At 41.1% G+C, this 23,109-nt stretch overlaps 1 protein-coding gene across 2 annotated transcripts in view; it reads left to right on the top strand.

The window, feature by feature from the left end:
- Positions 1 to 23,109, top strand: part of nxn (nucleoredoxin) — a 96,382-nt gene that overhangs the window by 71,516 nt on the left and 1,757 nt on the right. For both annotated transcript variants that reach the window (XM_047392475.1, XM_047392476.1), the window contains exons 2-7: positions 1,148 to 1,265; positions 8,440 to 8,573; positions 10,878 to 10,978; positions 11,100 to 11,206; positions 11,896 to 12,075; positions 12,755 to 12,879. In XM_047392475.1, the coding sequence (XP_047248431.1) occupies positions 1,148 to 1,265; positions 8,440 to 8,573; positions 10,878 to 10,978; positions 11,100 to 11,206; positions 11,896 to 12,075; positions 12,755 to 12,879 (765 nt within the window). The remainder of the gene's footprint in view (positions 1 to 1,147; positions 1,266 to 8,439; positions 8,574 to 10,877; positions 10,979 to 11,099; positions 11,207 to 11,895; positions 12,076 to 12,754; positions 12,880 to 23,109) is intronic.

Here is a 23,109-nt window from a genome sequence, read left to right as displayed (position 1 = left end):
CTGTGAAAGGGAAGTCACTGGAAAACAGGGTTTCATTATTCTAAAGCAAAGTGTATTGTGTTTTTGCATTTTATGTTAACCATTAGCACAGCTAACATTAATAAAACAGCAGTCACTGTGTATATATTGAGAAAGTAGATCTTTACCTTAACCCTGAGATCTTAAAATGCCTGCCGAGACTTTTAAATCCAGGGAGAATGTGAATAAAGAAAGGAGATAGAATACAGTATCAATCATGTCTTGAAAAGGTGAATACTAGTTACCTTTCTGCTAGTTCTAGAATGTCATGTGTGGAGGCTCATCTTAGATGATCTTGTACACAGGCAAGGCTGTCAGTTGGCATGATCCTTTAACTAGGTTTTCAAAAAAGATAAAACAAATGTTGACAGTGTGCTTCCTACTGTCTTCTGTTTACATTTTCAAAGCATGTGCCATAAATTCACGAGAAGCCTCCTTTTCCCTCTGTTTCTTAAAGCAGTTGTGCTGCATAATACGTTGATGCTGCCTCTCCACGATGCTGTTTTCTATTCCGAGGTTAAATCTATGTCTCTGATGTGCAAAGTGAACCTCTGAAAAGTTTCATCTGCTCTTTGACACCACGGATGGCACTAATCGTTAAACTCTTGAGAATAGTTCACACTCATATTTCTGTCTTTAAAGCGTCTATTCTGGCTTTACGAGGCTCCCTTGGCTTTATCGTGACATATAGAAAGTATTAATCTAATGCCAGCAGGTGTTCAGAAAACGTATGAATCCTCTAAGCCATATTTGTGCATTGGCTTTTATTCACATTAAAAAAGAGACAGTGTGAGTTTAGTCCAACCGAACCACTTTAAATACATTCGGAGTCCTTTCCCACCCTCTGTTAGTTCCCCTCGGGGCTGCTTTTCTTTTGCCGCGGTCCTGTGCTCCTCCTTTAAAAAACAGAGAGTGTGTTTGTTCTCTAAAATACTTGTCGTATTCTGGTGACATTTGTTTACACTATGGTACTTCTGGTGAACACCCACCGAGACTGAAGATGTAATTTTAGACTGGGTAAATTGTTTCCCATCTTAAACTAAAATAAACCTAAATCTGATCCCCTGAGATGTTTTCCATGCACTTACTTTAAGCTCTCTTTGTATCCTTCCCCCACCTTTCTCCACAGATGAAGCTGTGGAACAAGTACAAGGTAACCAGCATCCCTTCTCTGGTGTTCGTGGATGCAACTACAGGAAAAGTGGTGTGTCGAAACGGTCTCCTGGTGGTCAGAGACGACCCTAAAGGTGAGAACAAGTATCTGCATACGCCCAGTGTGATGATAAATAAGTCATCACACACTGATTCACATTTACTTCCCTAACTCTAGGCTCTGACCTTAAATCACTTCACTGAATTGGTTAAAATTAACCCCAACCTCCAAAGTATTCAGCCCTTAAGAAAACCACTTTTTATGAGGCAAAGCAAACACATTATAGGGTCAAAAGGACAGTAGAACATATACATTTTCCCTGTCATGGTTTTATTACCCTGGAGTCTTCATTCTTCATTTGCTCTGGTTTGTGGGTAACAGCCAAAATTACTCTGGTTTCATATGAGACTTTCTGGTGTTACAATATGCCATTAAACAAAAACAGTTATTGTTTGTAAAGGCAATAACTATTGTAAAAATAACAGCAAAATTCACCAAATAGATCATTTAAAATAGATCATCAATTATACTCATGATGAGTTTATGTAAACATTTAACTGGAAGTGTACATTGGATTTTATTCCCCTTATTCCTGCAACCCATGCTTTGTGTTTGTTATGGGCGACACTTCCAGTCCTTCAACCAGAGTTGCATTCTTGCATATAAACAAAGATGTCTGCAGAGCAAACAGGAATAGAAAATATTTGGGAACTTTAGCTTTTACAGTTTTACCCCTTCGTGGCTACTGTGGCAAAGTGGCCTCAAACCACCAGACAGCCAGGGTGGTGTTTAAATACTTTTAATGGCTGTTGATGCAGATTCATTACACACCAAGCATGACATTTGAAGCACTTTACTTCCGTCTAGTGTTAGTTTTAGTTAATTGCATACCGAATGCCTAAATTTATATTACATTTATGTTTAAATGATGAAAATCTGTTTGACAACAAACACCAAATGCATTTTTTTTATAATTCTAAATAAATTCAAGCTCTAGGCTATTAAATGGGGCATGCCAGTCCCATCATCTATCAAAGCTGGCTCCTCTCGATGTGGAGGAGCAGCTGCTCTACCAGGCCACCCTACGGAGGAAGCTCATTTCAGCCGCTTGTATCCGGGACCTCGTTCTTTCAGTCATGATCCAAAGTTCATGGCCATAGGTGAGGGTGGGAATGTAGACCGACCGGTAAATCAAAAGCTTCGCTTTTTGGTTCAGCTCTTTCTTCACCACAGCGGACCGGCACAGTGCCCCCATTACTGCGGCAGCCGCACCAATCCGTCTGTCGATCTCCAGCCCCATTCTATCCTAACTTGTGAACAACACCCCGAGATACTTGAACTCCTCCACTTGAGGCAGAAACTCCCCTCCGACCTGAAGAGGACAAGCCACCCTTGTCCGGTCGAGAACCATGGCCTCGGACTTGGAGGAGCTGATCTTCATCCCAGCCGCTTCACACTCGGCTGCGAACCGCCCTAGCACATGCTGTAGGTCTTGGCCAGAGGGGGCCAGCAGGACCACGTCATCTGCAAAACGAAGAGACGAGATCCACTGGTCCCAAACCAGACCCCCTCCGGCCCTTGGCTGCACCTAGAAATCCTGTCCATAAAAGTTATGAACAGGACCGGTGACAAAGGGCAGCCCTGCCGGAGTCCAACATGCACCGGGAACAGGTCCAACTTAGTGCCGGTAATGCGGACCAAACTCCTGCTCCGCTTGTACAGGGACCGGATGGCCCCTAATAAAGGGCCCCCGATTCCATACTCCTGGAGCAACCCCTACAGGGCACCACAAGGGACACAGTCGAATGCCTTCTCCAGGTCCACAAAACACATGTGGACTGGTTGGGCAAACTCCCGTGAACCCTCGAGTACCCTGCAGAGGATGTAGAGCTGGTCCAGTGTTCCACGGCCGGGACAAAAACCACACGGCTCCTCCTGAAGCCGAGGTTTGACTATCGGCCGGACTCTTCTCTCCAATACCCTGGTGTAGGCCTTACCAGGGAGGCTGAGGAGTGTGATCCCCCTGTATTTGGAACACACCTTCCGGTCACCCTTCTTATGAACAGGGACCACCACCCCAGTCTGCCAGTCCAGAGGCACTGTCCCCAACCACCACGCAATGTTGAAGAGGCGTGTCAACCATGACAGTCCCACTTATCCAGAGACTCGAGGTACTCAGGGCGGATCTCATCCACCCCCGAAGCCCTGCCACCATGGGGTTTTTTAACCACCTCGGTGACTTCAGCCTGGGTGATGAAAGAGTCTAACCCCGAGTCCCCACCTCTGCTTCCACCAGGGAATGCGTGATGGCAGGATTGAGGAGATCCTCGAAATACTCTTTCCATTGCCCAATAATTTCCCCAGTTGAGGTCAGCAGCCTCCCACCCCTACTGTAAACAGTGTTGGCGAAGCACTGCTTCCCCCTCCTGAGGCACCGGACAGTTTGCCAGAATCGATTCGAGGCCAACCGGTAGTCCTTTTCAAAGGCCTCACCAAACTCCTCCCAGGACCGAGTTTTTGCCTCTGCCACTGCCCGGGCCGCGGCATGTTTGGCCTCACGGTACCCGTCAGCCGCCTCAGGAGTCCCACAAGCCAACCACAGCCGATAGGACTCCTTCTTCAGCTTGACAGCATCCCTTACTGCCGGTGTCCACCACCAGGTTCTGGGATTGCCGCCACGACAGGCACTACAGACCTTATGGCCACAGCTACGGGCGGCAGCATCGACAATAGATGCTGAGAACATGGTCCACTTGGACTCTATGTCTCCAACATCCCCTGGAATCTGGTCAAAGCTCTCCCGGAGGTGGGAGTTAAATACATCCCTGGCCAAGGGCTCTGCCGGATGTTCCCAGCAGACCCTCATTATGCGCTTGGGCCTGCCATGTCTGTCTGGCTTTCTCCTCTTCCAGCAGATTCAACTCACCAACAGGCGGTGATCAGTGGACAGCTCAGCCCCTCTCTTCACCCGAGTGTCCAAAGCATGCGGCCGAAGGTCTGATGATACGACAACAAAGACGATCATTAACCTCCTGCCTAGGGTGTCCTGGTGCCAAGTGCACTGATGGACACCCTTATGTTTGAACATGGTGTTCGTTATGGGCAATCCATGACTAGCACAGAAGTCCAATAACAAAACACCACTCAGATTCAGATCAGGGAGACCATTCCTCCCGATCACGCTTCTCCAGGTGTCACTGTTGTTTCCCACTTGGGCGTTGAAGTCCCCCAGCAAAATAATGGAGTCCCCAGGAGGGGCACTATCTAGCACCCTCGACAAGTACGCCACGAAGACTAGGTACTCTGCACTACTGTTCGGCCCGTAGGCAGAAACAACAGTCAGAGACCTGCCACCAACTCGAAGGCGCAGGGATGCAACCCTCTCATCCACTGGGGTAAACCCCAACATGAGACGGCTGAGCTGGGGGGCAACAAGCAAACTTAAGGTATTCCAGTTTAAACTCCTCCACATCCCATATTTTCTGGAAATGTAAAATGTAGAAGATTTAAAATCACACTGTTTGAGAAAAAGTAAATAAGATCAACTTAAATGTGAACACATATTCCTTTCTGGTAGCTTAATGCCCAGAAAATCATTAGAGCTAAAGAGTGTTATTGTGCCTGAATGTCAAATGCTGGTATGAAAGTTTCTCCTGTGAGCGACCATTAATCTGCTACATAAACAGAGGATGCAGCAAAATGATGGACTAAAGTGATTGGACAACCATTCTGGAAAATGTGATGCAAATTGTGTTTGCCATTATTTGCACAGCTGTAGCTCTGGGGTGACAAGACTTTTAAATATATTTTCTTGCATGTTTTGTCTCCTTCTCTAATGACCTTAAGTATGCCTTTTATGGGACACAAGTTGTTTGTTTTTTTACTTAATTCCTTAAAATGCCAGTGAGTAAAACAAACTGAGGAAAGTGAATTAGAATTAATTTCCCTCATTGAAATAATAATAATAATAATGTAAGCAAATAAACCAAATTAAATCACTGTACTCACATTACCTCACATTCCTGGTCAGAGTCTATAGTCATCTTGCTATAACCTTTCCTCATCGTTTGAATTGATGCAACTATAATTATGGTTCTCCTTTATTATTAGTGTGTCCATTTCACAGTGGCTTGTCTGGAAAACCTATAATTCGTGCACTTTGAAGTGGAGATGGAGAATTTACAAGAGTGGGCTTGCATTTGTCTAAGAAACGTGATATTCCTCTGTGGTTGAGGAAATCAAAATCTTTCAGAATGCAATCTCTTCGTGTCATGTTTGATCTGCTTGGTGGGAAAAAGAAAACATTTTGTTGGAGATGAGAGACAGGAAAACATAAGTACTTTTCACACACACACTAAGGGAAAACAAGGCTGTAGGAGTACCTCTACAATTTCTTGAAAACTCCTCATACTCGAATTTTGTAGAGAATAGATTAATCTGTAATGACGAGCATTTTTCAGTGAGTGAAAACTTAGATCTGATATTTTCTGAATGCTAGCAAACTTTTGCATTATTACTATATTTGACAAACTTAATCAGTTTTCAATGTGACAAATCAATTCCTCTCTTGCAGCCACAGTTTTGGCGATTGGAGCAGAAAAGGGCAGTAAAACTGGGTTTTTCTGCCCACTGAAACTGGGAGGGGTGAGTGAGAAATTCAGGACCCGCTCCGCCTTTCACTCTTACTGAAAGGCCTGACTTGAGTGGCGGCAGACTAGCCTGCAGCGTAAAGATGGAGTGCACTTTTACAATCAGGACAACAATGAAAGGGAGCACCAGTGCAGCGCAGACGTGTCCTTCCTGCCTAATGAACCACTACCACGCTCACATAGAGAGGCTATTATGATCAGCCATACAAGTTTTTTTTTTTATTATTACCAACCCTTTTTTTATTCAGCTGTACCAAATGCATCTTCAGAGCAGGAAAGGCACAATGAGAACACACTGAAAAGGAAATAAGTGTGAAAGAGAGCAGGAGGGAAGATTTACAGGGAGCAATGATTTGCTTGAGAGGCTTGGCCTTTGGTGTTCATTAAAACCGTTTCACGTGTTCGAGGTGTGTGTTTCAAAAAGCTGCTATCACAACAAAAGTTTGCAATGGACAGATTGGTGTCTGGAATCAGCCGATTTGCTGCCCGTTAGGTGACTAACCCTCAGTTGTTTTTTTCATGGTCAACAAATACACCACGAGTAAGCATCCAAGTTTATGATGGTATGTATTTAGTGTGAAAGTTTTTTACTGATTAAAATGTGTAAGACAAATTGAACCAGAAGAACATACGAAGGTCTTGGAAGGTGCTTAACAGAAAAAGGATTATCTTCTAAGGTGTATTGACTATTATTTTTCTACTCGGTAAATTTTATATATATTGTATTTTTATAGGTTCGTATTAAAAGTACCAGCTGCTGCTTTGCCAATTTCCATCATCCAATTTTCTAAAGCTCTGGTACCAATTATAGCTAATTCCAATATCTTTTCAGGAACTGAAGGTACTCCAGTCCAGGATTTTGTTTTGCTACTAGTTTCCAATATCTGAATTTTAATGTCTACCAACACTTTTTTTGTTCTTAAACCTTTACATTTTGTGTATTTTGTTTTGTCCTGGTGTTTATAAGCAAATGCTGAAAAATCTGCAAAACCATTGTTAGGTAATCTTTTGCAATTAGTCCCCATATCTCCAGTTGTATTAATATTTCCAAAACTGATAATTACAAAAGCCTCAGATCAATCCTTCCATGTCTATATTAACATTCTGCTACAGAGATGCTGGATTCAATTGACTTTTGCACTTAAAAGTAGTTTAAAAAAGGCAGCAAATACAACAACAAAATGCTTGGAGGACCAGAATGGAAATGAGCTCTGGGCTTTCTTGTGTTTTTATCATTTGTGATGATACTTGTCAGTGGTCATGGAGTGCTAATGTTGTGCTCAATCATGCTCTCACCAAATAAATTTAACTCAGTTCTTGCCAAACAAGCTTTTCTGTCTTGAACTAGCATTAATTAGATATGTGTGGAGCCATATTCACGGATGTACATGAGAGATTAAGGATTGCACAGATTAATAAAGTGAAACTTCACTATTTTAGTCAAACAAAACAAAGAAGCAAAGATGGTGACCTTTTTATAATTGCTTTCAACAACTTTTATCAGTGATTTTGCTGTTAGTGCAGTTAGCATGTCTTAACTGTAACAGCAGGTTCTCCATGTAATATCTAGATTATAAATATTTTTTTCCTGACTCAGATATCTCCAAAATTCTTTATTCTCCATGACCCTATCGGTTCAAATTTAAAAACAAATAAAATAAATCAACTCTCTATTCCATTTAGCCGTCCATTTAGCAGTTTCTGCTGGTGCCCCTTGTTGGTCCTCTGTGAACTTCTGGAGTTATCTCCTAACAACTTCCACGGTTCTAAATGTTTGCACCAAACACATGACGAGCATTTATCTTGTATTTTCCTTTCTACCTCTAATAAATCTCTGAAGAAGGCGTTGTGAAGCAGACCGTCCACTCTGCAGCGGCAAACTTTCTGCTGATGCTGGGCTTCTATTAAAGCCTACATCGGTATTTTTATACTTGAACTAATCTGCCAAATGTAAAAACAAAAAATCTATTGATTTATTTTAAACATTTGCTTATTTAAATTTGTTATGATTAATAGACCTCTGGAAATCAACATGTACTGTAAAACTCTTGAAAAGACTGAGGCAGAGGTATCTTTACAATTTAACTAAATGGACTTACAGAATTTCTCTTTTTTAAGACAGAACCTAAATAATAGCCATGCCCAATATGTGCATAAAATGCCGTATAAGTTGAATTATTTATTTATTGATGCTATTAAGGATCCTTAAGGATCTTTTTTCTGAACGATAATTTTTTTATGAGGATCAGCATTGTTGTCACACTGTGTGTACAAGAAAAACAATCCCTGTGATGCAGATCAACTATTCTAAAACATTGATGACATAATAGTAATTAATATGGGTAGCAACTGAAGCAAAAATTGTTCTTGGAAAGAAATTGGAGTGACTGGAAATCAGAAGGGGCAGCTTTGCAAAAACAGGTGCATCTGGAGAAAAATACATTTTAAGACTGGTTTTACTTTGAGAGTTTGAAGTTCCATTTGGTGCTTGGGTTATTGACTAGCATCCACATAAATAATGAAACATTAATCTCAGTTCCACCTACCTATTGTTAAACATGTGGGTCCCCAACTGTGAATTTAGCGGTAATCTCTTCCCATGCTTCCCCTTCCTCTCAGGCTTGGAGTTCCCCTGGGGGCCAAAGCCCTTTGCAGAGGTGGTGGCGGGGCCTCTGCTCAGGAACAACAGGCAGACAGCAGACAGCAGCTCTCTGGAGGGACACTACGTGGGAGTATATTTCTCAGCACACTGGGTGAGTAAGGAGAGGAAAAAGAGGAGCCCAGTGTTTACTTTCCAGACCTTTTGAACTAAACAAAACTGAAGATAGACAACAGTGACAGCAGTCAGCCATCAGTGTGAGTCCTTTCTCCACCACTGGATCTGTCACCACACCTCAGTGGCTGCAAGCTTTTGTCTTTCTGGGTCCTGGACCTGCTGATAGCCGCTGAGGGGTCACGATTCGGTGATGATCCGTTACTGATGAGATGCAGCACGGGTCTCCTAAAGCCAGTCAGCACAGCAGCTGTCAGAGCCACAGCCTTAGATAGGGCCTATTCAAGGCGGTGACGCCCTAATGTGCTGGCTCGGAGCCCTAACACATAAAAAACTGAAACAGAACTTAGTCACAATAATCCGTCACAGCAGTGTTTTCACATCACATTCCTACTTGACAATTTTGCAAAACTGTTATTAAAATCATTTAATAAAACTAGAAATGCCAACACCTCAGTTTGGACATTTTTGTCACTGCGGTTTTCTGCTCAAAGGAAGAGATTTTTTTTGTTGTTTTGTCTGAAGTTCTATAACACTCGTCCAATTTAGTAACGTAGCAAAAACTGTAAAAAGACTTTTGTCTGTCACTGTTAGTTTGTCTTTTTGTATTTATTTTAATATAAAATATTGTTATACAGTATGTTGTATCAAATTATAATTATATTTAAACACTTTCTGCATCTGATTTATTCTGGGTGGTATCAAGTCAAAAATCTGTAACTTACAGGGTTCCTTTACAGGCCGGAAGAGTCCAAAATCTAAAATCAATGCCAAACCTGTCCCCTTATATGTGACAACAGCATAATAAAATGACAGAATGTCTCTTATGGCCGGTGGTTTTGGTGTTCCACCCCAAGATTATTAAGGGTGACCTTCTGGTTTTCACCCCTGGTGCCAGAATGAAGGTGAAGGACTCAAAAAGAATAAATAAACTCAAAAAAGGCTAAGTTGGTTGTTGGGACCAGGCTGGCTCCACTAGCGGAGGTGGGGAGAGACATAATGTTGAGGAAGATCAGAACCATTATGAACAATGTCTCTCATCCCCTTTAGAGCACTGTAGACAGCCTAAGAAGTAGCCACAGCCAGAGATTACTGCAGCCCTGGTGCGATAAGGAGCGTTACAAAACATCTTTTCTGCCTGAGGCTGCCAGACTTTTTCACCTACACATAACCTCCAGAACTGTGCTTCAGATTTCCTATTTGTGGGATTAATCAGTATAGTAAAAAATTTATAAAAATCAGCAAGCAACAATTCTGCCCCATATTAAACTGGTACCAGTGGTGGTTTTATCCAATCATATCTAGGTTTGATAATGGGATTAAAATGCTTCACATTGATGCAGGGATCAACATGAGAATATTTGGATTACGAGAATCATTTCCTAAATAGTTTTATGTATAAATGTTGTGTTTTACCTTGTGTTCATAAAAGTGCCAACCAGGAACGAACAAAGCATGGGAACGGCGTAGATTTCAGGCTGGTCTGTTTTCCTTCCTGCTGTCGTGACACTCTTGTGTCATCCTAATGCCAGCCATACCACTGCTCCCACCCTCCTGGTTTGACTGGGATCTCCAAACACACACAGCAGAGCAAACATTTTCCTGATCTGCAGTAATGCATCAGGATTAGCATCTGACTTGTGTTTTAAAGAAGCTGGATACAAAACAGGAGACTATTACCAGTTTGCGGAAAGGTGTTTGGTGATAAACGTGGGAGAGTCATACAGCGATGTATAAAACCACATTATCTCCGACTTTTTTCTTACATACATTTTCTAGATTGAGATTGTATTTCCAGACTTTGATTTCCATGAGTCAGACTTTCTAGTGGTCTCTAAAAGTGATTCCTAATCTGTAGTTTATCCTGGTACTGTTCAGTTTCCAGTTATTTAGAAAATGTATATAACCAGGATAAAAGAAGAAGTGCGAGGCTCGTTGGGAACAGCTTGTCTTTGTGATAGGTTGCTGGTTACAGTGTGTCTAAAGATCCAGGAGTATAGGGGCCTTTTTAAACCTGCATGATTTAGTCATTGTGTTTTAATACAAAAAATGCCTTACTTAATAAAAAGTGGTTGCTTTTTTCATTTCTTTTTACTTTTTATAAGGAATTATGGAAATAATAAGTCATGCAAATGTTCAAACCTCATTCGTGATTTAGAATATTTTACATTAGATTGTGTTTCCATTGAATTGGATGTAAAAGGAAGCTGAATTAATGTAATTTTGGGGGCTCCAGTGTTTCTAAAAACAATACCAAATAAAACTCCTATTGTCTTTCCCTTAGTGTCCGCCATGCCGCAGTTTGACCCGGGTCCTGGTGGAATCATATCGAATCATAAAAGAGTCGGGTCACAAGTTTGAGATAGTCTTCATCAGCGCCGACAGGTGAGTGTCACAGTCCGTCCCGGGATGGCTTTTATTTTTGTTATTCACGCATCTGCTTCTGCCTTCTCAAAGAACTACAGTAATGTACTTTGAGTGTTATTTGTTTTGGAACTCCATCTAGGTCAGAAGAGTCGTTTAAGCAGTATTTCAGCGAGATGCCGTGGTTGGCGGTTCCATATTCAGACGAGGCTCGGAGATCTCGACTCAACAGACTTTATGGAATCCAAGGTATTTCAATTTTGCATCTACAAATTAAAGGTAGAAGTAGATTGGAGGTTGTTTGTATAACTACTGCCATGCTGGGTAATATCAGAAAGTTCAACTTTGGTACAGGATCTGACAGCTTACTGTGTCGAGCACAGATTTCCCCTGAAGCCTGAGGAATGTGGACTGGTTATCGAGTTAACTGTCTCTCTGGCTGCAGAAGGGAAGCGTTTCTCCTTTGCTTTTCCCCCGATTCCCTCCTCTGTGCTGCACAGGATGAAGTGAGCCAAAGCTGAAGCTGGAGCTCGCTCCTGTGAAGAATGCTAGGAATGCCCAAAGGACGAGTCACCAGCCCCCCCAACATGCGATAAAATGCCTACAGTCTGTAATCGCCTCCATGTCTGAAAACCTGAGCCCACATGTGCAACTCACTGACTCAATCATCGTTCTTCGGCCAATTGTGTCTATTTCTGATAAGTTTTTGCAAAGTAAGAGGGAGGTAATCATGACAGTTTAAAGCAAGAGTATTTTCCAGTAAAATCTATTAAAGTGGAAACATCCACGTAGCAAATAAAATCTCAGTGGGCGAGGGGAAACGTCTGCAGAATGAAGAGATAATTGACGGAAATGACTCGCTCTCTTGCCCATTTCCTCCCCCTCCTCTCCTTCTCTCCGTCTCATGACACCCTCTTTTCATCTGTCCACCCTTCCAGGTATTCCCACGCTGATTCTGCTGGACGCAGACGGTCACGTCATCACGCGACAGGGCCGCGTGGAGGTGCTGAATGACCCGGAGTGCAGGCTCTTCCCGTGGCACCCCCGACCCGTGCTCGAGCTGAGCGAGGCCAACGCCGTGCAGCTCCACGAGGGCCCCTGCCTCGTCCTGTTTGTGGGTGAGCAGACGGGGGCTCTGATAGACCAAATGGACATTTCTGTCATAGACCTACACAATGTAGAGCGTTTGAACAGCTGTTTGAACAACAGTGAAGTGGAAAGAAAATTATGCAAGTTGTTCAGTGTCTTTTACAAGTAAGGGCAAACATTTTAGTCTGTAGATTTGCACCTGAAGGTCCCGCAACTGTAATTGCAGCAAAAGGTGGTTCTATGAAGCATTGACACACATTTTTATTTGGAAACCTTTTAAAATATTATGCATAATTTGCCATCAACATTAGAATTAAGCACTTTTTGTGTTGGTTTGTTGCAGAAACCATGTGAAAAATTCTTCCTGTGTCAATGATGTGTGTGGAAATGCTGTTTCTGTATTTGTTTAGTGGGTTTTTAAGTGGAAACCAGATGTGATAACTTTATAAAACTGAGGAAAGAAAAGATGGATGCACAATGATGAGCCTCGAAATGTGAGAGCCCCCTGGCGTCTCTCTGGGTCAAACTAAACTGTAAAACAAGACAAAGACCATCTGTGCCGTTTTCTTTCATCTCCTCACTTGTGTTGCAGTCATCTATCCTCCTGTGTTGCCTCTGCTTTCACTGATCGGTGTATGTCCTTTTCCTCTTATGGCAGTGGGTTTTTTATTCAGACATCAAAATGTGACTTTTTACTCCCGTATTTAGATGCTGAAGAAGAAGGTGAACTGGAACCTGCCAAGGAGTTGATTCAGCCAATAGCAGAGAAGCTCATGACCAAGTATAAAGCTAAGGAGGAGGAGACGCCACTGTTATTCTTTGTTGCTGGAGAGGTGAGGTGAAACCCACACAGGGCTCTAAAATTGATTTTAAATGACAAACATTTCTTAGGTTTTATTAAAGCATTGTAAAACACAAACAAGCCTTGTCTTTATGCTGATAGCAGGTGATTTAAACATGTTTCTGTTTTCCATTTACACACATTTCAGATTCACATTTACATTAAAAGCTTGATGATCCTAAAATGATAGTGGAAATATAATAATTTTTCTGTGTGCATAACACTTTAATTAAAACAAACTGATGAATTTCATTGTTTAAAAGGGGTTTGCAGGTAGGAAAATATCTGTTCAATTGACTCTGGTTTAATAAAACGTCGTTCAGTGCGTGTTTTCCCCTTGTGAAGTCAGTGTTGGGTAATGGGTTGACTTTAGAAATATGATGACCACCTCCTCTGAGGCCACATCGTTTTTTTAGTTGACGTTCAGTTCACGAGCAATGGTTCTACTGCTTCCTGTTAACCTTTTTTCTTAATAGAAACTATTTTTCTTAAATAGTTGCATTTAGTGTGTTTAGCTCCATCCATCAGCTCCGACCAGCTCCGCTGTCCCAGCTGTGGAGAAGCGTCCCCACAGCATGATGCTGCCATCGCTGTGTTTCACAGTGGATATGTTATGTTTAGTGTGATGTGTAGTGTTAGACTTTGGTCTATTATTGCTGTCCTTTGCCATGGAAATAACTCAATATATTAAAAGAAATGGTAAAAAAAAAAACTTGTGCATTTGTTTGTATGTACTATCTAGGCGGCTTCCTGAAGAGTTTGTTTTTACAAACTAATTTTTTACAAACTAACTTTTTTTACAAACAAATCCTGGAGCATGCCAGCAAGCATTGTTTCGCCGTTCAGTGTGTTTCTAAGTCATCCTTTCTGCCAGGGACTATTTAAGGTTATTTTTATGGTTGCGTCAGAAGCTATAACTATTTTTATGAGACCTAAGATTTACCATATGTGTTTTAGAGATCAGATAAACAAATCCGGGTCCAAATGAACCTGTAAAATATGTCTGCATTAGTCGGCTCCTCCTGTGATAAGTCTTAACTCTCTGCGACAATCCTAATATTAAGCTTTGATTTTTGAAATCAGCTTTTATTTTGAAGGTGACCGCCTCCCGTTTTTCTGTTTTATTCTGCTGGAAGCTGGTCATCATGTGTTGTGCAGAATGTTGGAGACTCATCTCAGTTAAACAAAGTTTCTGGGAAATTTGAGTTACTTTCAAAATGTCTATGCCAAGAAGTAAGACTGAAACTGTTTAAGCTAAACATAAACATCAAAGTATTTATTACATGAAGTCAAAGTAACGTGGTGTATTGTTTTTAACAATTGCTGAAGGAAAGAAGGGATATATTTTCATCTGAGGTTTTGCTATTAAGCGCTTGGTAATTTAAAAAAAAAGTATCGCTTCTTTAAAATTACCAAGCGCTTCATTTAATTTTCATCAAAGAGCTTGCTGATTGTTTATTTATTCATATGTTTAAAACTGTCTAATTCCTTAGTATTGTTAAATTTAACGAATAAGGGAAAAAAAAGCCATGACTGGTAAACGTTGCACATGTTGGATGTTTGTAGCAATTCAAGTAGGCAGATTATTGGCGGGAAGGACTGATTATTTGTTGGACAGGCAACGTTAGCCTGTTTAATGCAACCACTTCATTTAGTGGCATTAGATTTTTGTTTGGTATAATTTATCTTAATTACCTACTAATAGTAAGTTGATTTTATAAGTCTTACCTTATGGATAGTAAAAGACAGGAAAAGAAAATCCTGACACACAGGGTTGTGTTTTTTTAACACAATGAAAAACAAAATATAAACAATATTTCAATATTGTTTTTGGTCAAAAGTGCATGTTGGCTGTTCACTGGGGGCTAAGCACCCCAACAGGTCAGATCCTAGAATCGCCCCTGCTCTCCTCCCACATACGTCATGCTCAGAATGAACCTTTAAGATGGCAGAACTTCTCTTTATCATGTTGTTCTGTCTTGACTTTTCTGAAGTTACTTGAGTTAGCAGCAGCGGACTTAATTACCATATTAGTAAGTCTCCTCAGTACCGCTTCTGCCTTCTCCTGCTTGTCGCTATCCTCGGCCAACTGGTTGAGCAGCAGTTCTTACTGGTCTCGCTTACTAAAAAAGCAGACTCGGGTTTCGACTGCACATGTGCTCACCGTCACCCTGCCTGCTCCACTCCGCTCTTGTGTCAGGCCTTAAACGGTCGTCTCAGCAACAGAACCACGCAGGACAGGAAACGTTGTTTTTTTTTTTCTGAATAGATAAGAGTGTTCCTCATTGCGTCCGTTGTCTCTGTGCCAGCATTTTTATTTGACTTGACACAAAGAAAACATTGTTTTTCTAGAGCTTGTAGTAATTCATGAGCTTCTCCTGTTAAGCTGCAGTCTGTATGTGTGGAGTTTTATTCCCTGGGGGCACACAACCAAAGCCAGATTGGGTTCACATTCGGATATCAGTCCTCGCTCCAAACGTTCATTGAAGCTTCCAGGCTTTGGGCCTGGAGTCCTTCACTCAGGCTTGGGTTTGCCCAGGTTGTCACCAGGTTTGCTGCCTAGCCAGCTGCTGGGATTCTGTCTCAATAAGAAGGCATTATGTTGGCTGTTCTTTAGAGAAGAGGTCAAGCAGAATTGAATGATCCAGAATATTTTCACCCAAGTGAAGAAAGACACATCTCACTTCTTAGTGTACAGATTTATAATGACACACATCAGTTTTGATGCGTACATATTTGGTTAGTCCCTCTGACCCAATCCATCACCCTCAGATGGAAAGTGTAACCGTCCACAGAGAGACACACAAAAATCAGCACCTTCAACACTGACTGAAACTTTCTGCTGCCCACATTAACAAACCAAATAGCTTCAAGGGAATGTTTTATTATCAGAGAAGATGGAAATTGAGCTTTTTGGCCTTATTAATGGGACAAATGTTGGAGGAGTCAAGGTGAGGCTTTCAAACCTAGCACCACTGTACTATCTTTCAAGCAAGGTGGTTAAGGCATCATGCTAAGGGTCGGTTTCGCTGCCAGTTGTATAGCTGCCTTTTACACAGTGGATGGAGTTATGGAAAAAGAAGACTACCTCCTTAACTTAACCTCAGATCAATCGCTAGGTGGTTTAATGTAGGTTTGAAACCCAGATATAATTTGGGTACCAAACGGACAGTGATCTCAAACAGACATCTAAACTGGTTTACACATGCATAAATGGGGTTAACATTAACCTCATGGAATAGCACAAGTGACAGAATTATAACAGAAACTTGTTGATGGCTTCAAGGTATCTCATTGACATGCAAATTACTAAGGGTAGATTTTTATTCAATAATAGTTTGTCAAATAAATAATTTAAACACTCATAAACAATGACATTCATGTCGATGGTGAATGGATGTAAACTTCTTATGGCTAGACCTGACTGATGATTAATAGGAAAAATTAAAAGGTACAAAATAAAGGTATTTGATATTACAAATCGGGTATTCGCATCTGTGATACTGAGCTCAAGCTTCTTACAGAATTCACCGCAGCCCTTTCAGATAAACCTGCTGTTTTCTGAAAGATCTGATTAGCATTACATCTAAACATGTTAACATGCCAAGCTATTATAGTGAACAAAATAAAAAGCTTCTTTAAATGTTGCCTTAAAGGGGGCATATGCAAAATCCACTTTTTTCAACCTTAAATACAGAGTGTGTAAGGAAAATGCAGATTTCAGGTCCGGTAGATACGTTCCAATTAATCTTAACTATCAAAGAGTGCAGTCAGATTCAGTTTATTATTCAAATTGGTTAAGTTTTTCTATCAAGGAAACACAGTGGATTGCATCGAGTCAGGGACTTGCAGCATTGACTCCTGTATAGAGCATCTTATTAGCAATACCTTCAAGCATGGAGTCTCTCTTTATCAGTCAGATGTCTGCTCCAAGCACCCCACGTTTAACCAATCTGGACAGAGCGAGTGTTCTGGAAAATTAAGGTGCAGCAACATATGGGGGAAGTCAGACGGGTGCAATGTGGGTGTCTGAAGGAGACAATGTCACAAGAAGCTTTGTCTTTGCTCCTTGGAAATCTTCTACAGATTTTCAGTCAAGATTTGAGGGCTATATAGCTGTCGGCTCTCTACCCAGATAATCCAGAACAGACTTCACACAGCCGGTCTCCAGTCTCATAGGGCTTCAAGGAAGCCTGCCATGACTGCCCTTCACTATCAGGTCCGCTTGAGCTGCTGTTGGCAACATGCACTGGAACTTAATTATGTGGAGGAACGTTATGTCCAGGGATGAGTCCAGATTCTTCCTACAGTGGTTGGATTATAGGGTCAAAGTGTGAAGATGTAAAGAATGCTATGCTAATTATTCTACCAATAGGATAGCAGCTTTTAGTTGAGTAATCTCTTTTCTCCACAGTCTAGGACTGAACTCTACCCTACAAGATGTCAATGCTCGCCCTCTCGGCGGGGAGTTAATCAGAGACTTCCTGCAGAATTTGGGAATGGAGAGGATGGAATGGCCTGAATACAATCCTGCCCCCACTGAACATTTTATGGGATCAGTTTGGGTGTGCTGTTCATGCCAGTGACCAACACAACCACACTGGCTGATATGGGTAAAATTCTGGTTGAAGAATGGGACTCCATCCCACAAGAGTGTGTGACCAAGCTGGTGACCAGCATGATGAGGAGATTCCAGACTGTTGTGGCCGTGTGAGTTCTTCCATGCATTACTGGAGCCACTGCTTACTAAATAAATTAAAAATGCTTAAGTTGCCAGCATATCTTTTTTTCTTCAAACTTCAATCATCCAGTCCTATAAACTCCAAACAAAAGTCAATAACAGAATAAGCTGTTTGACAAGAGGATTTGGCTAGTTTTCAATAGGCACAACCCACACACTAACTTCTGCTGCTTAACTAACAAATGCATGGTGAAGTATGTGTGAAACACCATAGTTCATCAGTGGTCAGAATAATCCTGTTGTGGCCTCGCAGGTCCTGCATGGTGAGCACATACTGAGCCACATCACAGCTGTGAGTGCGGCTAGCAGCAGCGAAGCCTTTTGTCTTTTTTTTTTTTTTTCTTTTTCTTTGTATTGTTTGAGCTACCCATGAGGGGGTGGGAGTTCTCTGGAAAGGCCTCACCTCAGGAGAAGCCGTTTGCACAGGCAGGGTAGCCAAACAAAAGAAAGATGCATGACTTCCTTCAGAGGCCAACGTTGAAGTGGAGATTAGATCTTCTCTCAGCGGAACGGCTGCAGGGGCCACAGTGAGAGATTGTGGTATCCTCGTGCTGTTGCCTGTATGATCCGTCATCCATGCTTCATGTGGCCGTGAGAGAGCATGAAAGGGAGTGGGTTTTATTTGTAGTAGGAGAGTAGGAGGATATAGCAGTATTTCACTGGGAACAATGCTGTCTTCAGTGACGACTTCCATCTGTGAGCATTAGGAGGTCACTGTTCTGTGGTGTGCAGTGCAATAAAACGAGCCCCATTCAGAGTAGGAAAACCACACAGCAGCTCATCTGTTTGTAGTTTTACAAAGCAGAGGTCACTGGCTTTATCCTGGCATAGTTTTCCTTTTTAGGTAGCGGCACAGCAAAGAAATTCATTGAAAAGTCTCTGAGCTGATTGCTTGCTTTGATCTGTGTAGTTGGAATAGCTGAGAATTTTCTGATACGAGAACATCAGAGAGCTGAGGAACAATGGGTGGAATGAGTGCTAAGTACACCAGGAAATACATCTAAAGTCGCCTTACTGAAGAGAAAGTCAATAATAAACTCAAAATGGCACATTCATCAGTAACCTCAGCTGTGACCTCACAGGGAATGCTTCTTTCTATCACAGCATCAACTCTTGGCTGCAGTGCCACCTTCTGGTTTCTTGTTGTAACTTCAGAACTTAATACTTCCCATATGAAACTGATTTTGTTTTTTTGTTTTTTTTTATCTTTGAGTCTACCTCTGAGCTAACAAAGTTAAGAGAGGAAATCAGGTCAGAAGGCTGAGGAAATATCCATTCACTGTTAGATCCACAATCTGGCTTAACTTTGTCAGGGAGGCAACAGTTTGATCCACAGGAATCGTTGTTTAGGCCTGATGGTGTGAGATTTCTGCCTTGCACCTGAATGATCCAGGCTTGCATTTATATTGCAATATTAGCTGTTTGCATTGAAGTGAACTGTTTGACCTTACAGGAGGATAAGCCACTTAATGAATGGGATTCGTGGAATGCGCGACTAATCATTATCCTGCGAAAACATTCTCCCAGCTGAGCTGTGGATCTCTGCTGTTCCTCCAGAGTTACCATGTGCCTCTTGGCTGCTTCTCTAATTATTGCCCTCCTTAGCCACATTGTCAGTTTAGGTAGACAGCCATATGTTGGTGAATTTGCGGTTTAGCCATATTCTTTCCATTTTCGGATGGTGAATTGAACAGTAATCTGTGAGATGTTCAAAGTTGTGCAGGCAGGGATGCCAGATCGAGAAGCTCTTCCAGCTGAAACTAAAACTGAATTATTAAGCTCAGATTTGTTTTCTTTCTTAATTTCACTTCATTTTAATAATGAAATGATATTTAAATCTTAAAAATCTGCTTTAATGCTGCTGCTTTATTCGGTTGTGATAAAATTATGTTTCCAACATGTTTTTATAGGGATGAGTCAAACAAATTAATGTAAAACTGTGAAATGAAAGTAAAACAGTTTTTTGTTATAAATAAAAATACTTTGCAGAACCAGTTTTTTCTGCAATCACAGCTGCAAGTGTTTATAGATGTCTCTCTACCATCTTTGGACATCTAGAGACTAAAATGTTTGCCTATCCTTCTTTGCCCATTTTCAGTCAAATTCGACGGGAGTATCATTCAGCATCAATTTTCACGTCTTGATTCTCAGTTGGTCAGGACTTTGACTGGGCCATTTTAACACATGAATATGGTTTGATCCAACCATGTCATTGTAGCTCTGCCTGTGTGTTTAGGGTTGTTGTCCTGCTGGAAGGTGAACCTCCGTTGCTGTCTCCAGTTTTTGGCAGCCTCTAACAGGTCTTCTTCTAGGGTTGCTTTGTATTTAGCTCCATCAATTCTGACTATCTTCCCTATTCCTACTGTGTTACCGCTATGTGTCACCATGGGAAGAGTGTGTTTAGACTGATGTGCATTGTTAGTTGTCTACCACAAAGAGCATTTTACATATAGGCTGGCATGTTCCATTTGTTCTCATTTGACCAAAGCACCTTTTTCCACATGTTTGCTTGTAGCAAACTGTCAATGGGACTTTCTTTCAATAGTGGCTTTCTTCTTGACACTCTTCAATAAAGGACAGATTCATGGACTGCATGACTAATCATTATCCTGTGAAAACATTGTTCCACCTGAGCTGTGAGATGTTCAAAGTTTAGTATATTGGGATGTGTCTAAACTGTACTCAATAACAACAAAATCTAAATAAGGTCATAGCGAGAAAAAACAGGGATGACGCAGGAAACCCATGACTTGTTTTGGTCCTTCAACATATCAGGATGTTTGACTAAGCAGAAACTCTGAGGTCTCTGTAAGCAGGACACCTGAAGGAAGACCTGAAGTTTCATATTTTCTTCCAAGGAGTGTGCAGTAGTACATTTGGTGTCAGGCAGTTCACAATTTTTATGAGGAAATCATATCAGAAGGTAGTTCACGAAAAGGGCAGAACATCTTTATAGCTATATGGTCAGTGTTGGGATGTACTTTTCGGCTTTAAGAATTATTTTTAGAGACATGGGCTAAAAAATATTTCTGATTGAGTTGCTGTGATTTAACTCCTTTATTCAGAACAATCCAACTTCATCAGGAGACAGCGCAAGTCTTTCTGTTTTTACTACTTTCAAGTAAGTCTTTAAACTACAATGAGGCTTGAGAATTCACACAAGTTCAGAGACTAAAACATTAAATTTTAAGGCTTTTCTCTTTATATGTTCTACAATTCCATTTCAGTTACTCTTTTATAACATTTATACACATACGCAGTCTAGGGACAAAGAAAGTACACCCTCTCTCCACCAGTTTCAAAAATTACCCATTTATCAAGTGTTTAAAACCACAAACAAAAGTAATCATTATTAAAAACCCTTGACATGGACAATAAATAAAAGACTGGCTTTTAAATTTGGTTTATTTACTTTTATTGTAAGTCTTGAAGATTATTTTTTTTTATGTTAACTGATTTTCTACAACTCAACGTGGATGTTTATATGTTGAGGATTAAGTTGATGTAAGAATGTTTTGGCACATTTGCATAAAATAACAAGACTTTAATTAGTATTGATTAATTATTTGTGTGAGTAATGTTGTTCTGATATAAATACTGAGGTCTAGTCCACCCTATTGCAGTTAGCCAAATGTGTGAACCAAATCGTATCACTTTGTACATCTATTGTATTTTACATCAGACAGATTGCTTTTTTGCAGCATCAGTCATTTAATCCACTTTAGGAAACCCCTAGGCTCATTCAATTCAATTCAGTTTATTTATATAGCGCCAATTCACAACACATGTTGTCTCAAGGCACTTCACAACAGTCAGGTACATACATTCCAATTAATCCTAATCATTGAACAGTGCAGTCAGATTCAGTTATTTATTCAAATGGATAAAAAGTTTTTCTATCTAAGGAAACCCAGCAGATTGCATCCAGTCAGTGACTTGCAGCATTCCCTCCTCCCAGATGAGCATGTAGAGACAGTGGACAGTCACTGGCGTTGACTTTGCAGCAATCCCTCATACTGAGCATGCATGTAGCGACAGTGGAGAGGAAAAACTCCCTTTTAACAGGAAGAAACCTCCAGCAGAACCAGGCTCAGTGTGGGCGGCCATCTGCCACGACTGACTGGGGGTTTGAGAGAACAGAGCAGAGACACAAAGAGAACAAAGAAGCACTGATCCAGGAGTACTTTCTATGGGAAGGAAACGTAAATGTTAATGGATGTAGCTCCTTTAGTCGTTTCACCTAGAAAGAAAGAACCAATAAACTCTGAGCCAGTTTTCAAGGTTAGAGTCTGAAAGAGAGCACATAGAGTTAGTTACAGTTAAGCTCAGTCAATCGCCATGTCTAGGAGCGAGAAAGGGTTAAACACTGTAAGACAGGGCCAAGTGGGTCATCTGTAGAGGGTGAGCATTAAGTTGTTGCCAGCAGAAGCTCGGACGATTCCCCTCTCCATAAAGGTGTCACGGGTAGACACAGAGCCAGGCCAGGTGTAGCTTCTAGGAAGAGAAAAGAGGGAGAACATAGTTAAAAACTGAAATAACAGCAAATAATGCAGAATTAGAGAGTAGTGTGAGAATGTAGCGAAGAGGGTTAAAGTGGTCATTATGTCCTCCAGCAGCCTAAGCCTATAGCAGCATAACTACAGAGATAGCTCAGGATAACCTAAGCCACTCTAACTATAAGCTTTATCAAAAAGGAAAGTTTTAAGCCTAGCCTTAAAAGTAGACAGGGTGTCTGCCTCACGGACCAAAACTGGGAGCTGGTTCCACAGGAGAAGAGCCTGATAATTTAAGGATCTGCCTCCCATTCTACTTCTAGAGACTCTAGGAACCACCAGTAAACCTGCAGTCTGAGAACGAAGTGCTCTGTTAGGAACATATGGAACAATCAGATCTCTGATGTATGATGGAGCTAGATCATTAAGAGCTTTATTTGTGAGGAGGAGAATTTTAAATTCTATACTGGATTTAACAGGGAGCCAATATAAATAATAATAGAAATATGATCTCTCTTTTTAATTTTCATCAGAACTCTGGCTGCAGCATTTTGAATCAGCTGAAGGCTTTTAACTGCATTTTGTGGACATCCTGATAGTAACGAATTACAATAGTCCAGCCTTGAAGTAACAAATGCATGGACTAGTTTTTCAGCGTCACTCCTGGATAGGATATTTCTAATTTTGGCAATGTTCCGGAGGTGAAAGAAGAAAATCCTAGAAACCTGTTTAAAATGGGATTTAAATGACATGTCCTGGTCAAAAGTAACACCAACGTTTTTTACTTTATTACCGGAGGTCAATTTAATGCCATACAAGTTAAGTGATTGACTAAGCAGTTTCTTTTTTTAAAGCCTCCGGTCCAAAGACGACAACTTCTGCCTTGTCTGAATTTAAAAGCAAAAAATTTAAAGTCATCCAAGTTTTTATATCTTCAAAACATGCTTGTAGTCTATCTAACTGGTTGGGCTCATCAGGATTCATGGAT

This window comes from Girardinichthys multiradiatus, chromosome 18 (genome assembly GCF_021462225.1).
Source record: "Girardinichthys multiradiatus isolate DD_20200921_A chromosome 18, DD_fGirMul_XY1, whole genome shotgun sequence".
Classification (NCBI taxonomy): Eukaryota; Metazoa; Chordata; class Actinopteri; order Cyprinodontiformes; family Goodeidae; genus Girardinichthys; species Girardinichthys multiradiatus.
The sequence above is the reverse complement of the archived record's forward strand: the minus strand, read 5'-3'. Positions and strand labels throughout refer to the sequence as shown.